The sequence below is a fragment of the Gracilinanus agilis genome, chromosome X, assembly GCF_016433145.1.
Source record: "Gracilinanus agilis isolate LMUSP501 chromosome X, AgileGrace, whole genome shotgun sequence".
In the NCBI taxonomy this organism is placed as follows: domain Eukaryota; kingdom Metazoa; phylum Chordata; class Mammalia; order Didelphimorphia; family Didelphidae; genus Gracilinanus; species Gracilinanus agilis.
The window spans coordinates 31439438-31456836 of record NC_058136.1 but is presented as its reverse complement, the minus strand read 5'-3'; the positions used below and the strand labels follow the sequence as shown (position 1 = coordinate 31456836).

At 37.1% G+C, this 17399-nt stretch overlaps 1 protein-coding gene across 1 annotated transcript in view; it reads left to right on the top strand.

The window, feature by feature from the left end:
• CD99L2 (CD99 molecule like 2) overlaps window positions 1-17399 on the top strand; it is a 179734-nt gene that overhangs the window by 96641 nt on the left and 65694 nt on the right. Inside the window, exons 4-6 of the mRNA XM_044682789.1 lie at window positions 7949-8050; window positions 13650-13712; window positions 14940-15038. Of these exons, the coding sequence (XP_044538724.1) occupies window positions 7949-8050; window positions 13650-13712; window positions 14940-15038 (264 nt within the window). The remainder of the gene's footprint in view (window positions 1-7948; window positions 8051-13649; window positions 13713-14939; window positions 15039-17399) is intronic.

The following is a 17399-nucleotide window of genomic DNA, read 5'->3' as shown; positions in this document are numbered from 1 at the left end:
GGAGATAATGCTGACCTTGGCAGAGTATTGCAGGACTGTGATCTTCCTAGTTCTGAACTTTGTGCCTTTCTTAATGCTAAGAGCAAACTTTTGGGATTTGCTCATTCATTTAGTTCTAAATGTACTTAACTGTACTATTGTCTGACCTATAACTCTTAAATTTTGTCCTTAAGAACAATATGAGGAACTGCCAAATTTTTTATTAAAATCTTAGTAAATTCTCTTGCATTTTCACCCACTCTCAATTTTTAGCATCTAATAACCTTGTTGCATAGTAAATGATGTTATTTTGGCATGATTTATTCTTGAGAAAGCCATGCTGGTTCTTTGTGAAATTGGCTTCTTTTTTCCTAACCATTCTTTTAATAATATTTGAAATAATTTGGCTTTGAATTGAGTTCAGATTTGAGTTCAGAGTTCACACAGAGTTCACGTGTCAGACTCTACTTTCTTCTTGACTATCAGGACATTTGCCCTTCATAAATCTTGTGGTACCTCCTATACTCTCCCTCTTTCACAAATTACTGATGCTCATGAACTTTTTACCCATTTCTTATGTGCTTCTTTATTTAAGAGAAAAAGAGCAGTTATAAATATTTTTGTCGATCCTTTTCCTTTATGTCCTTTTTGATCTCTTTGGATTATGGACCTAGTGGTGGATGTTGCTGAATGAAAGATAACACACAGTTTTATAACCTGTTGGGCATAGTTCCAATTCATTCTACGTAATTGGTTGGACCAGTTCACAGCTGACCAACAGTACATTAGTATATCTGTATTTCTACATCTTATCTAGCATTTGTCATTTTCTTTTTCTATCATCTTAGGTACCATTATTTCTCTATTAGTGATTTAGAGGATTTTTTTTCATGCCTACCAGTAGCTTTGATTTCTTATTCTGAAAATTGCCTGTTCATATATCCTTTGAACATTTATCAATTGGAGAAAGACTTCTATGCTCATAAAACTCTTTCCTATATATTTGAGAAAGGAGATCTTTCTCTGAGGAATATGCTGTAAAATCCCACCCTCCCCACCAAGTTTATTGTTTTCCTTTTAATTTTGGCTACATTAACTTTGTTTCTGCAAAAACGTTTAAATTTAATATTTAGAATTATTAGAATCAGAATCATCCATTCTGTCTCACTTGATCCACTCTGTTGTTTAGTCATCAATTCTTCCCTTGTTTAGAGATCTGACCTATACTTTTTCTATGATCCCCTTATTTGTTTATAATCCCATTTATGTCTAAATCACGTACTTATTTTGAGTTTTTCTTCATATAGGATGTGAGTCTGGGTCTCTGGCTAGCTTCCACTAGACTGCTTTCCGGTTTTCCGAGTATATTTTCTCAAATTGTGAGTTCTTATTGTAATATCTGAGATGTTATTATTTTTTTCTAATTCTGTAATATAATTTTTTGGTAGTTTTGATTGGTATGGTACTCAATAAATTAATTTAGGTCATATTGTCATTTTTATAATTTTGGCTCAGCCTACCCTTGAGCAATGAATATTTCTCCAATTGTTTAGGCATTTACTTATATTGTATTTGTAAAGAAGATAGAAGAATAGAGATTAAGACTTAAAAATTCCAGAATCCCTGTCTACTACTTTTGATTTAACCAGATCACAAGATTTTAATTATAAGATCAAAAGAATTTCAGATTTAGGAAGTACATCATAAGCTGTCTAGTATTAACACCTATGAACATAACTTTTAAACCATATCTGGCAACAAGCCATCCAATCTTTAATCAAAAAAACACCGAAAAGGAGTGACCCATTATTCCCTAAGATTGCATATTTTAATTTCATGTAGCTCAAATTTTGTTAAGAAAATTTTCCTGACATCAAGGTAACTTTGCATTGTTATAGCCTCCGTCCTTTGATCCTACTTTTATAATGGTAGTCCCAGGTGGAACAACAGTAATCCCCCTTTCGTATAATAGCCTTTGATATCTTGAATACAGTTATCAATGTTTCCATGCTTTCAACTGGATAATGAATAATTTGCTTGCTGCATACTCTTCTCTCTTAGACATATGCTATGTCACTCTGCAGGGTTAATGTGAATTTTTAAAAAGCTTTTTTGTAACTCAAGTTCCTTTATTTAGAGAGTATAATTAAAAAGGAATCTAACACAAGTGGTTAGAAGCACTTCATCATTAATTTTTGTCAGTGTTGTGTGGGGTGAAAGTTATGTTAACCATGACTTTTTTTTTTTTAAACCCTCACCTTCTGTCTCTGAGACAATATTGTGTATTGGCTCCAAGGTAAGGGTAGGCAATGGGGGTCAAGCCTGTGTAAATGGAATTAAATCTAGCCCATTCATAGTCAAAAATCTACCCATCCTAGGCATAGAAATGACGTCACCCTCACCTTCCTTAGTGGGGAGGGGAGATGAGTTACCCACACGTGACAATAAGTAACAAATCAAGAACAAGGGACTGCCCTTTGGGCAGTCCAAATCAGTGTAGAGGCTGCCATTTGTCCATTTGAATTAGAGGTGGACCCACGGGAAGTGACTAAAGACACTATCTCTTTAAGTAAGTTAGTTACTTCCTATTGAGGCAGTCCCAGCTCTGAACCTGATGCTGAAGCATCTCCTGAGACCACAGACAGCTTACACTCTGTATTGTCACGTGGGTAAGTTAGGCTGACTTCCTTGGCCTGACTGGGCCACTTCTAAACTCTACCTAAGCAGGCGCCAGCCTATCTGGCTGTTGGGCCTTGTGGCTTACAGCTTCATTTATTTAGCCTTTTAATCTTCTCTCTCCATCCAGGCCTTTGGCCTGGACTAGCCTCTCCCTTTCTCTTTATTCCTATACTTTACCTTCCTGATTGTAAATAAACTTGCCTCAACCCTATGCTGGCTTGGGTCTGATTTAATTACGGAATCAACCTGAATTGTTGATTCCTGGCGGCCACACTTTAAATATATATCTATAAATACCTAAAATTTTCCCTCTTACAAGCGACTTGCCCAGGGTCACACAGCTGGGAAGTGTCTGAGGCCAGAATTTGAACCTAGGACCCTCCCATCTCTAGGCCTGGCTCTCAATCCACTGAGCTATCCAGCTGCCCCCTAACTATGACTTTTAATTAGAGGAATATTAAGCCCCTTTATCAATAACTTCAATAATGTATTGCAAAGCCAAATTGAGATACTTTTTATGTTACCTATTAACTCAAGCAGCCCAATTATTTGTTTTGGTGCTGAAAGTTAAGAAATGATAACACTAAAAAGGCAATAGAGGGTGCTATCATCTCTTCAAGAAGGGGAAACTCTTAATTTCCATCATCTTTTGAGTTTGCTGCACCCCAAAATATATTGGCATATCACCACTCCAGGGATCTTTTTGCAAAGCTGAACTCCATAAAATAATTTCAAAATTTTGCTTGAGAGTGATATTTAAACAGTATCATCTGTCAGTACCTACACACACTCATTCTCTCTCATCACTTTTTTTAACCCTTTGCTTGATTTTTTTTCCTGACCATACTAGTCTAATTTTGTAGATAGCAAACAAAACATTCATTGATTTCCAAAGCTGCTGAGAACATTAAAGATCATCTTGTTCAACCCTTTAATTTTATATATGGGCAATCCTAGATACATTGCCATTTCTGGAAGGAGCCTTAGAAATAATCTGGCCTATCCTCAACATTTTACTAATGAAGATAGGGAGTCCCAGAGAAGGAAGTGATTTACCCATGATCACCCACATAGTAGATGGCAGAAGTGAGATAAACCCACACCTTCCCAGACCCCTCCACCCCCACCCAAGCCTTTTAAAATGTGTTTCCTTCTGAAGCCTTTTATATCTAAGAAAAGAAAATCAAATATAGAAGGTGAAAAAAACCCACAGTATTTAACTATGACTGGATGAACTTTTTCATAAGCTTCTAAGTCATCTCTGAATGCAACCAGACCTTTAGTTTTATTGTTAAGCAGTATCTGGGAAGCTCTGACAAGTTCTGTTTTAATTGTGGGGGGATGCTATATCATTAGTTGTAATTGGAGGGCCCTATTTCTGGCAACAGTATAGTGAGAGGCAAAGAATGCTTTCTGATTTTGTGTTTGTAAATCAGCAAGTATGAATAGGTTTTATTATTTTAAGAGATCAATGCCTTGCTGCAGCGAGCCATTACTCTTCTTGGAATTCATAGTCAGATTTTACCTTTCTCTGATTTGTACAGTAAATATTAAAGCTCCTGCAAAGAGCTATTTACAATGAGCCTATCTACAGTTAATTAAAAACGTTTTTTAAAATGTAGAAAAGGCTTGGTTTAAGACTTGCTGTTTTCATTGTCTTTCTTTTCCCAAAGAGTTTTCAACCCCAAGCCCCTTCCGTTTTACTTGATGACTTCAGGACACATATTGATGCCCTTTCAAATACTGTGTACTTCAAATTCGTGAACATCTTCAACTTTTATGACTCATCTTCATTCCACTGTAATTATTCTTAGGACTGGTCAGGCCCTTTATCTCATTTGAAACTACAAGTATTCCTCCTTTACAATCCAAAAGTATGAAGTCAGTCAGAATATTACTTATTAACCTCTGTAGTTCTTGGCATCTCTTCCTCTCTCCTTCTAAAGTTATTTTTGTCTTTCACCACAATTTTTTGTAACTATCCCACTCTACTTCCTCTATTGCTCCTACTCTGACCACAGGTTCTTTACTTAAAAATCATGACAATATGGTTAATTAGTTCTGGTTTAGTCTCTCTTCCCCCTTAGTAGCCTGTCCCTTTTTGTATTGTTTCCACTCCTTTTCTGAACCCAAATACTGGCTTATTCCTAAATCTGTGTTCTTGAGTCCTGCATGCTCTTACATTGCATACTGTCAAACCATTTGACAAAGCAGATTCATTGCCTTATTTTATAGAGGGAACTAGTGGGCCACTTCAATTGGGATGTATTAAGGGGAACAATGTGCAATAAGCCTGTAATAGTGTGCTTGGGGCAGTGTGGAGTCACTTAAGTTTGTATAGCAGCCACCTGTAGCCTCAAACCCTTGGTTCCTTTGAGCTTCTCCGATGGCCCCTTGTTGCTGGGGGCTCACCATGTCAGTGCTTATTTTAGACTTAGTGTGAACATCAATCTCCTGCCCTACCCAAGAGTGCACCAGTTTTAGCCTTTTTAGTAGCATAGTTAAAAGCATGTGCTACTACTCTTGACATTCCTTAAGGTTTTCAAGTAGGGGTTTGACTTGGTCAGACCTACACTTTTAGCAATATCAGTTTGACATCTCTGGGCAGTGGATTGCAGAATTAAAAGGACCAAATGAGAGATGTAGTAGAGAAAAAAATGATAAGATCTAGAAAGTTATTAGATGTGTGGAGTAAATGGGAGAGCTATGTTTAAGCTGACAAAGTCTGCAAACCTTAGAGACAGCAAGATTGTGTTGTCTTAAAACCACATATAGGGAAATTAAGAAGGGGAAGGTTAGGGTTAGATAATAAGTCCTCATTTGAACATATTTCTTTCAAGATGTCTGCATAGCTTTGAGTTCAAAACATGTAAAAGATAGTTGTTATAAAACTAGGATTCAGAAGAAAGACTGGATTTGAATATGTAGATCGAAAGTCATCTGCATAGAGCCCCTGAGGGCTGGTAAGATCTTCCAAGGTGGGGAGGGCTGGGGAGAGAGAGGGAGGGGAGGGAGAGAGGAGGGTCAGAAAGAGAGATTGTGAGAGAACTTGAAGAATCTTGGGATGTACCAGTATTTAGTGGCAGGTATTTGAATGATGATCAATTAAAGGCAATTAAAGAATTGATTAAATTTAATCTAGTAAAGAAGGAATAGATAGGTAAAAGAACCAAAAGAGACTAGTAATTAAAAAACTCTATGTGGTATTTTAGAACAAACAGGAGATATAGGACTGTAGCTTGAGAGGGACAGCTGAGTCAAGGATTGTTATTGAAGAATGAGGAGATTAGGCAGTAAGGAAGGAATCCATGGATACAAAGGAATTGAAGATCAATTGGGGAGGGGTTGCAAAGATTGTAGATGATCCCCTCTTTGAAAAAAGTGGAGGAGATGTGGCAAAATTAATGCATTGCTGGTGGACTTGTGAATTGATCCAACCATTCTGGATAGCAATGTGGAACTATGTCCAAAGGGCTTTAAAAGACTATCTTCCTTTTGATCCAGCCATACCACTGCTGGGTTTATACCCCCAAAGAGATAATAAGGAAAAAGACTTGTACAAAAATATTTATAGCCATGCTCTTTGTGGTGGCAAAAAATTGGAAAATGAGGGAATGCCCTTCAGTTGGGGAATGGCTGAACAAATTGTGGTATCAGTTGGTGATGGAATACTATTGTGCTCAAAGGAATAATGAGCTGGAGGAATTCCATGTGAACTGGAATGACTTCCAGGAATTGATACAGAGTGAAAGGAGCAGAACCAGGAGAACTTTATATACAGAGACTGATACACTGTGGTACAATAGAATGTAATGGATTTCCTTACTAGCAGCAATGCAGTGATCCAGGATAATTCTGAGGGACTTATGAGAAAGAATGATATCCACATCCAGAGAAAGAACTGTGGGAGTAGAAACCCAGAAGAAAAACAACTGCTTGATCACATGGGTCATTGGGGATATGATTGGGGTTGTAGACTGTAAGCGCAATGCAAATATTAACAATATGGAAATAAGTCTTGATCAATAACACATCTAAAACCCAGTGGAATTGCTTGTTGAGGGAGATGGGAAAGAACATAAATTATGTAACCATGGAAAAATATTCAAAATTAAATAAAAAATTTCAAATTAAAAAAAGAAAAATGTGGGAATAAGATTAAATACAAGAAGAGAGGGATTGTTCTTGGCAGAAAGAAAAACCACTTAGTCACTATATGCTAGAGGAAAGGGGGAGAAGATAAGTAATAATATCAAGGTTTGTTTTTTTTTTTTCCTATACCCTTACCTTCCATCTTAGAATCAATACTGTGTTTTGGTTCCAAGGAACACAGAAGGGCAGTGAGGACTAGCAATGGGGTGTAAGTGACTTGCCCAGGATCCCACAGCTAGGAAGTGTCTGAGTTTACATTTGAACCCATGACCTTCTGTCTCTAGGCCTGGCTCTCAGTCCCTGGAGCCACCTAGCTGTGGTCAAGGGGTTTTGACATATGTAGACTAGGAGAAGGTGATGTTCTTAGTTTTTCAGTAAAGGATCAGGCAAGATGCTCTTCTCAGACAGAGCAGTGGTGATAGTGGTATCCTTTTGTTGGAAAGAGAGTAGGTTTGGAAATAGGTTCCATCTCTGAGGAAAGGGAAAGAGTAAGTTAGGAATGAATAGTAGGGTTGGTTGTCTTAATAACATAGATTTGTAATGGACCCAGTCAGTTACTAAGCATTTTTTTTAAACCCTTACTTTCTGTCATAGAAATTATAATCTCAGATGGAAGAAACTAATAGTTGGAGAGTGGGAGAAACTGGGAAAGTTCTTTTGAAGAAAATGGGATTTAAGCTTTCATGAAGACCAGGGACACCAGAAAACATGTGAAGCAGGAGACCATTCTAGAAATGGTTTCTAGCCAGTGAAGAGCAGAGAAGCCGCATGATGGTATGCAAGGTTAGGTTTGGCAAAGCTTTTGTAGCTATAGGACAAGGAGGCAAGGAATTCAGAAGTGGAAGATAATGTATAATTAAACAGATTTATTGTGGGATCATCCTTTGGAAGGTAAGAAAGTAAAGCTAGAGCAGGTAATACCATTGGTGAACACCGAGTTTTGGGAGGTACTTAGTGATACATTGAGAATGAAGAATAGGGTTTGGAGGAAGGAGACATCTGTTTCTCACAACTATTCTTTTTCTAACTGTAGCAGTATACCTGGAAAGTAAACTCCATATCCTATTCAAGTAGCCAAGAGATATTTCTTATATAAAGTACTATTACTGCATTTCATTGGCCCTTTTTCTGTTTTTAGAGGTTGCCAAAGATTTAAGATTTGACTGGACTGACTCTTTGTACAAACAAATTGAACGATTCAGACGTGGAAGTGGCAAGGCCAAACAAAATCCTCCATCTGGTAAGTGGATTTGCTTTATTCCTAATTTGGAGGCTTTCATTTTTGTTTTTGCTCTATTGTTATTAGAAGACTCCCAAGTATCTGTGTGACCTTGGGTTAATTACTTCACTTCTTAGAACTTTAGTTTATTCATTTGTAAAATGAGGATAGTAGCAATAGCATATATTTGGCATATGTAAAATGGAACACATCTTTATTAAAGATTGATTAAATGAAAAGTTTAAGAATATAAGATCCCATTGTGATTGCTGTTTATTGATAATGAAACAGTAGGACACAATGCTGTCTTATTCTTAGAAGATGTAATAACAGAACTAACCCTGTTCAGTTCCCCTCTAGTCATGAACATTAGTTAAAGGCGATCTGTGCTTAAAAAGCCATTCCTTGCTATGTTGAGGCTTTGTGGATGGTGAGATGCATCTGTTTGCAGATGGCATTATGTTGATTGAATGAATCCCCAAGACCATACAGAGCCTCCAAGAAAAAAATCTGTCATCAAAGAATTTTGGCCTGCCCATATACATAGGAAGACCAAATGGATGAAGAATGTTTATTACTCAGTTTTCAACATACCTCCTAGAGCTTGTCTCATAGTATATCTGTCATATATTTGAATAGGGAGAAGAGGAAATGATCCTATTTGTATAAAAATGTTTATAGCAGCCCTTTTTCTTGTTGCAAGTAAATGGAAACTAAGGGGGTGCTCATTAATGGGGAAATGGCTGAACAAATTATCGAATATTAATGCAATGCAATATGATAAAAATATAATACTTTTAAGAAATCATGAAATAGATGGTTTTAGAGAAATCCGAGATAAGTTGTGTGAAGGGATGAAGAGTAAAATAAGCAGAACCAGAAAAACAATTTAGATTATAACAATAACATAAAAAAAATAATTTGGAGGGACTTAAGAATTCTGATCTACTATAATTCCAGAGTACCAATGATTAACCATGCTGCCCACCTCCTTATGTGGTGATGTTTGGACTCAAGATGCAAAATGAGACCTAGCCGGTGTGGGAATTTGTTTTTCCTTGAGTATACATAGTTGTTAATGAAGTCATAACGTTCCAGTGCATTGGATGTAAACTCCTCTGTCAAACTTCTTTTTTTTTTTTAAAACCCTTACCTTCTGTCTCGAGTCAATACTGTGTATTGGCTCTAAGGCAGAAGAATGGTAAGGGTAGGCAATGGGGGTCAAGTGACTTGCCCAGGGTCACACAGCTGGGAAGTGTCTGAGGCCAGATTTGAACCCAGGACCTCCCGTCTCTGGGCCTGGCTCACAATTCACTGAGCTACTCAGCTGTCAAACTTTTGAGAAATGATAGGAAAGAATTACACAGAATGAGCACAGGTTAGAATCTGTTTTATCAGAGAGGGAATCCCTGAACTGATGAGAACACAGATCCATTTGACTATTTTTGTGTGTACTTTCTGTAAGCATTGTGATGATGATTGAGATAATATGTGTAAACAGAACACAGCTGCAAAGTGACATGGTTTACGATGATAGCTAACTTTTAAAATAGTGCTTTAGGATATACACAGTGTTTTATATTCATGATCTTTTAACATAGTCACTTAGGTATCTTTTGTGACTGTTTTTAAGTAGTAAAAACATAAGCAGGCTTAATTTGGAGGTTTATAAAAGAAGAGAAAAGAACAGAAAAGAAAAACACATTTACATTTAATCCTTTAAATTATGCACCTGTTCTAAACACTAGGAATATAAGGAGATTTTTTAAAAGCCTGTTCTAATTGAAATTAAGGTAGGCCAAGGCATCAAGCTCTGAGCATGATCAATTGGTTGGTAAAATTATCAGTTACCAACTAAAGAGGTCTCTTAGCTCCTCAGCCAAAAATAAAAACCCAAAACCTCAAGTGAGGTTTTTATAGATTAAAGGACAAACATATAAAAATTAGAAGGCAGAATCATAGCTAGGGAAACAATATGATTGGTTACAAAATCAGAAGCATCATAGGCATGGGCAAGAGTATGATTGGATGGATCTTAGGTATGTGGGGCTACCAACAACCCCTCTTTCCTTCCTGTTGCTAGGAAATTGCTGATTGATTAAGCCTTCCCTGTATCCTACAAGAATAACTATTGGTATCTAGATAACATATTCCTTTAATTATGCAAGTAAACTAGTGGTATAGAGATAACAGACTTTCACTAATTGGTCAAGGATAGCCGTGGTCTAGAGATTTTCTTTCAATGAAAAGTGATTTATAGGACACCTGAACTTTTAAAACTAACTCATAGAAGAAAACTGATTGTTACAGGAAATCTGAACTTTTAAACTTAGAACTTCTGAATTTAACTTAAAGACAAAGGAACACAACTTTAGGTGATTATATAAAATGTTGGTGGTGATATAGAATACTCAGTTACAAAATGGAATCAGAAACAGTTTGATTTTCTCATCCCTGCCTTCAAAGGTGCTCACAATATTGGGGGGAGATAAAATGCAAACACATATGTTAAAACAATTTATGTATAAGATAAATTGGAAATAATTTACCAGGTGAAGGCATTGGAATTAAGAGAGATTGGGGAAGGCTTCATGCAAAAGATAAGATTTTAATAGAGATTTTTAGGAAGCCAGAGAGGCCAGTACATTGGGCATGAACCCTTCATAGCAAATTCTTGATTCTGAGCTGATGATAAAGAACATTCCAGGCATGTATGAAAAAAGATGGAGCCAAGATGGCAGAATAGAAGGAGCATTACAGCTCAGCTCTCCCAGCAGTTCCCTCTAAACAACTTTAAATTAATGTATTTAAGTCAAATTCTGGAGTGACATCAACAAGAAAATATCGGTATGGTACGTTTTCCAACCCAGGATGACTTAAGAGGTAGAAAGGAGAGATCTTTGTCATGCTGGTATTAGGACTGGCTAAGAATGAATGTACCAGCAATTTTAACTGTGAGCCTTGGAGGGGGCTATGGCAGAGGCAGCAGGAGCTCTCAGCCCAGAGATAATAAGTAGATTATACAATTTGTCAGAAAGAAATTACAGGGGACCCATTTACTAGCTCTGGGTATAGTACTGGGTACTGTCCATTGCTCATACTTAGTTCCAGTTTGCAATTTTAGTTCAAGGAGGAGGACTTAGGGTTATAAGGGAGCAAGGTCCTGGTCATAGTTCCAGGGCAGAGAGGAGTGCTAGCCCTTTTGGCTGCAAGGAATCAGGCCCTCTTCCTGTGTAAGGACCACAGCACCTCCTTGGAAGCACCAATTGCTTACAAACTCCCAGAACTAGCTGTGAAAACAGTGATGTGAAAAAGCCTATAGCTTGGAACAATGCCATCTCCCTTTTCCTCCAGTTGAGTAGAGCAAAACTTTATCATAAATTTCTACATCAAAAATTAGGCTGAAAAAGCTAGCAAACAACAAAAGAACCTTGACCCCATACCTTTGTACTCTGGTGACTAGGAAAATCAAGACACAAATTCTGAGAAGAAACCGATGTGAAAATAGTAGTCATGAGTAAAGTCTGAAAGAAAAGTGTAAATTGGACACCAGCCCAACAAGTATTCTCGGAAGAGCTTAAAAAAAAGAGTAAAAAATGGTTTTAAAAAACAAATAAGAGAGTCACCTAGGTGGCTCAGTGGATAGAGTGCCAGGTCTGGATATGGGAAGTCCTGGTTTCAGATCTGGCCTCAGGTATTCTTTAGCTGTTTCCCAATTGCTTGGCCCATACCACTCTTCTGCCTTGGAACTGATACTTAGTAAGAATGTTATAAAAAAAAGAAAGAAAGAAAGAAAGAAAGAAAGAAAGAAAGAAAGAAAGAAAGAAAGAAAGAAAGAAAGAAAAGAAATGAGTGGGATGCAAGAAAATTATGAAAAAAGAATTAATTTGATAAAAGAGGAACAAACAAAAATTGATGAAAATAACACCTTACAAAACAAAATTTTCTAAATGATGAGAGGTACCAAAATCTCACTATAGAAATGAACTTCTTTAAAAGCAGAATTGACCCAATGGTAAAAGATATGCACAAATTTATTGATCAAATTAACTTTTGAAAAACAGAATTAGACAAATGATAAAAGATAACACAAGTGACTGTAGAAAATAATTCCTTAAAAATTAGAATTGGTCAGGTAGAAACTAATGACTCCATGAGATGTCAAAAAACAATAAATCAATCAAAATAATGAAATAGTAGAAGAAAATGTGAACTATTTCATTGCTAGGTGAGCTAGGTAAAGATTTTAACACTCCTAAGAAGGAAAAAAATTAAATTTGGATTTAGATTGTCTTAAGATTGCTTAACATTTTTATTGGACTGTAAGGCAGAATGTAATTTTAAAATAAAATCAATGCCTGTTTATCTTTCTTGAAATCCTTATATTCTTGGAGGCTATAGCCATTGATCATTTCTAGTTCTTTGACAGTCAAATTAGAAAAAGATGAAAGACTAAAGCTGGTTTTGAATACTAGTTTTTTAATTATTTTAGCTCATCTGTAGAAAGTATTATAAGGACTACTATCATCACATTTAAGGCTGTGTAAAGGGAATTTAATCCCCTCCCCCTTTCTGGATTGCCAAACTGGTCCAACTCTTTATCTACATGATAAAAGGGTTTGGGTGGAGCCCACCTAGGTCTTTTTGGCTCAGAACTTCCTGGAGCAAGGAAGGAGGCTGAAGCTACAGGTGGTCAGACAGACTTGGAGTAAGAGACATTAAATCTATGCTTATCTACCTTTTCTATTTCAAGTGATTATTAATAAACTATAGAAAATAAGAAAGTGGTAGGTATTAGTTTTAAACATTAGAAAACATTAGTGATTTTAGTTCATGTCACAGTTCATTTAAGTACAGTTAGTTCATTTTGTGATACTATGGGCATGGAACTTAATAATGTATTTGTGAAGATTTAATGTAAGTGAAGATTGTTTAGTCTATGCTACTTAAATCTTTTATATGACAATATCTTTTGGTCATATCATCAGTGTAGATATATCTTTTATCAGAAATACTTTTTTATTTAAAAAAAATTCATTGTACATTTCCTTTAGGCTAGAGCCAATGAACACATTTTATATTATATATTATAATTTAAAATATTGTGAAATGAATGGTATGCTTTTTTAATGGAATTCATTATTCCCACTAATTGCAATCTAACTGCATTTATTTTCTATGTGTTATATTTTCAATTGCATATAAAATATTTCTTTCAATAGGATGTAAGCTCCTTAAGGACAGCAACTATTTCACTTTTCTCTTGATATCCCTGATGCTTGGTATAGGCACGTTGGAGGTACCTAATAAATAAATTATGGAATCCAATCAATGTGAGACTCCTTTCCTTTAGTAGGAAGTTGATGGAGACTTAGGAGCCAAGACTCATTTTTAAATTTAGTGTTTCCTTCAGGTAGCCAGAAGAATGAGAGGGTTGAGTAGGGAAGGAACAGATGTGGTATGTTAGGAAAAGTTACCTGGTAGCTCAGTGCAAGGGCTGTTTTCAGTATGATTCTTGTATTGGGATGGAGGTGCTTTTGGTCAGAGAATTTAAGAAAGCTTTACCTTGGATCAATGTGGATTCTGTGACATTTGACTAGATCTTTTGCTTACTTTGTAGATTTTGACTTGTATCATGCCTTAGACCTTCAGACAACCACTAAATCCCCTCCAAAGAAAACAGGTAATTCATCATCTCTATCACTGGACTCATGCTCCTATTGCTGCCTTAGTGAAACTGATGACCAGTACATTTTGTGTGTGTGTTGTGAATGTTCTCTCACCTTTGTCTCTCTTACTTCCTTTGTCTTTCTCCCCTTCTCTCCTATATTTAATATAGGCAATCACTGTTTATATTTTCCCCAGGCTTGTTTCAAATCAGAATCTCTTGTCTTCATTGACAGTTAGTATGAAAGGTGCTTGCTGCTCCTGATAAAACACTTGATCAACTTGATCAAGTAAAATACTTGATGTTAGAACTTGGTCAACCAGAACCCCTACTTAGCTGGCTTTTTTTTTTTTTTTTTTTTTTTTTTTAGCACTAGGAGAAGGAAGATGATTAGGATAATTTTGAGCCTCAGTCTTATTCTCCGGATTTATGAAATAACCCAGTAGTAGCACCTAGCACAGTACCTTGCTTCTAACAGATGCTTCGTAAGTTTTGAATTGAAGCAACCAAGATTTTCTGTTTAAATCAGTCACTTCAGTTAGTTGTATTTTCTGCTTCACTAGGCTTCCTGGCTAGTTGTCATTTTGTGTTTTCAAACTCTTAAAGCCCAGTTTTCACAGAGGCAGTGTTAATCAAGCCCGACCAGAAAGGCACCCCTCTAGAGTCTAGAAGTCTAATTGTAGAAGCATGTGAGAACAGTTCTGCATTGCATAGATGAACTAGGCTAAACAGATGAACTTGTTTTTAACAAAGAAATAATTTTGGAAACTGGAACTTCCAAAGAAATAGCTAGGAAGAAGTCTATTGACTTCTCAAGTCTATTGAGATGTAATCTGCCATCAGTCTTTCAATTGTAATGTAGCTCCTGCTAGTTTGTTCCCAACTATAGTCTTGACTGTTGATTGGGACTGGGTGCACAAAATTGATTGTTAGCCTGAGAAAACTCTAACTTTGAAAGTTGTGTTGGGAAGCAAACCCCCCCAAAAAATGCATTCCAACGTGCCATGTTGAAGTTTTTGTATGGTCTGTGTTTTGGATCATCTGTTGACTCCCTTTCCCAGCATTTAGAGTTATGAGTTGATTTATTTGAAATGGTCATGTCTGGTGTTAGGGTTTTTGTTTCTCTGTGATATCTAGCTTTTATATACACTATTTGATAGGAGAAGAGGGCATGACATGGTGTTTTAAGATTCTTATTTAACCTCATTAATCAGTTTGTCTTTTTTTTTCTTTTCCTTGGAGATTCTGAACTTCTTGGTTTTGACTTGAGCGATGCCTTGGATGATAGAAATGATGGACTTAATGATGGTGGAAGGAGGCCCAATAAAAATTCTGGTGGAGGTAAGTGGGTTCATTGTATCTCTCTACTTTTACTTCTTTCTGTTTGAAACCTTTGGCCAAGCCAGCACCATCCAGATTTGCTTCTTTTTTAATAAACCTAATGACCTACAAATCTACTTTCTGCCAGAGGTGGTAGGTGGCCCCAATAGTGAAAGAGGAGTGGGATCTTCAAGTAGATGCTTTTGCATTGATAATAAAGAATGAGCATGCTTCCTGCCTCTCTGTCCTTGTAAATATGCTTCATCATTATTTGCAAGGTTGAGAGACTTTTAAAATAATCTTTTTGTAACCCACATTCTTGTGTATGGAATGTATCTAACATAAAATGTAAGAAGCATTTTGTGTTATGTTGGGGTAGAGAGGTAAAGATGTAATGATAGGATCCCATGACATTTAATTCAAAGGATGTTAAGTACCCTCACAAATAGTTTGTTAACTTGTCCCTAATCATTAGTGCTAAGCACAGGAGGTACACCAAGAGGTCAGATAATCCCTGTTCTCAAGGAGCTGATAGTCTAATGGAGGAAACAACAGGCAAACATGTATAAACAAACTCTCTACAGGAAAAATAGGAAATAATTGACAGAAGGATAACATTAGAATTAAGAGGGATTAGGAAAGGTTTCCCACACGAGGTGATATGTAAGTTTGGCCTTTAAGTAAGCTAGGAAATCTTAAGAGGTAGAAGTGAACACGGAAAGTGTTCTAGTCATGGTGGACAGCCAGAGACAATGCATGACATTGGGAAATGGAGTTTCTTATTTGTGTAGTACCAAGGAGGCCAATGTCACTGGACTGACTAGAGTAGATGTATAGAAAGGCTAAAGTATAAGAAGATCGGATGTGTATGTGTGGTGCTGCTGGTGGAGGGGTATCTAGATCACGAAGGGCTTTGAATGCCAAACAGAATTTTGTTTTTGATCCTGGAGGGGATAGTGTGCCACTGGAGTTCATTGAGTAGGATAGATGGCATGATTGAATCTGTGCTTTACGAAAATCACATTAATGGCTCAGTGGAAGATGGTTTTGGAGTAGGGAGAGACCCACCAGCAGGTTGTTGTAGTGGTCCGAGTGTGAGATGATCCTGTACTATGGTGGTACAAGAGGAGAGGAGGAGACATATTGGATATATATTGTAAGAGTGAAACTGGCAGGCCTTGTCCACAGTTTGAATATTGTGGTGGTGATAGTAAAACATAGAAATTAGGATGATACCTAGGTTGCAAGCATGCAAGACTGGGAAGATGGTGGTGCCCTTGACAGTGTGTTTTTATGGGGAAAGATGAGTTCAGTGTTAGGCATTTTGAGTTTAAGATGTCCACCAGACATCTAGTTCAAGGGTCTGAAAGGCACTTATAAGGCCTTTGTGAAGTTAGGAGAGGATAGGTAGATTTGAGAATCATTAACTTAGAGAAAATGCTTTGAATCAAGGGAACTGATGAGATCACCAAGTGAAATAATGTAGAAGAATTTGAAAGGGCCTAGAACAGAACTGTGTTGGACACCCAGGGCTAGTGGGTATGATCTGGGTAAGGTTCCAGCAAAGAGAGTGAGATAGATTGGGCAGACAGCTAGGAGGAGAACCAGGAGAGAGCAGGGCCCCAAAAATCTAGTGAGAAAAATGTTTTAAGGATAAAGAGGGTGATGGGCAGTGTGAAAAGTATGGAGAATGATGATTGAGAAAAGGTCATTGGATTTGCCAGTTAGGTGATCATCGATAACTTTGGAGAGAGTAGAGTGGTTTGTACACTAAGAATAGCTAGCAATATTATCAGTTGTGCTTTGAGGTTTGCACAGCCCTTTCTGACAACTGTTGGTACTATTCCTATTCTCATTTTGTAGATGAGCAAACAGAAGCACAAGCAGGTTAAGTGGCAAAATTAGACAGCTCGGAAGTGTATACAGTATATACAGCTAGGAAGGCTGTATTTCTGCTCAAGTATTTCTGACTCCCAAGTCTAAATCTCTATCCATTGCACCACCTAGCTGCAAGATTATAATCCGTAACTCTCTTAAACCCAGTGGGGCCTTTCCACATGTAAGAGTACATGGACTTCATAGAAGGAAAGGTGAGAAAAAGGCTGCAAAGCCAGTCCTCTGCTACTTGAGACACAAGGCCAGGGAATATGGAGGCCCAGATGGCAGGCTGGCCATTATTTGCCACTCTCTTCAGCCACTAGAATAGAACCAAAAGGTAAGAGCAGCAGCAGCAGGGAATGACTTGCATTGTAGTTACCAAAAAGAGAGAAAGGGGACAGAGATCAAGACATATAAACTCCAGAATCCCTGTCTCCTACTTTGTTTACACTATTAGAAACAAATAGTCATCTAGTCCAAACCATACCTGCAAATAGAGTCCCT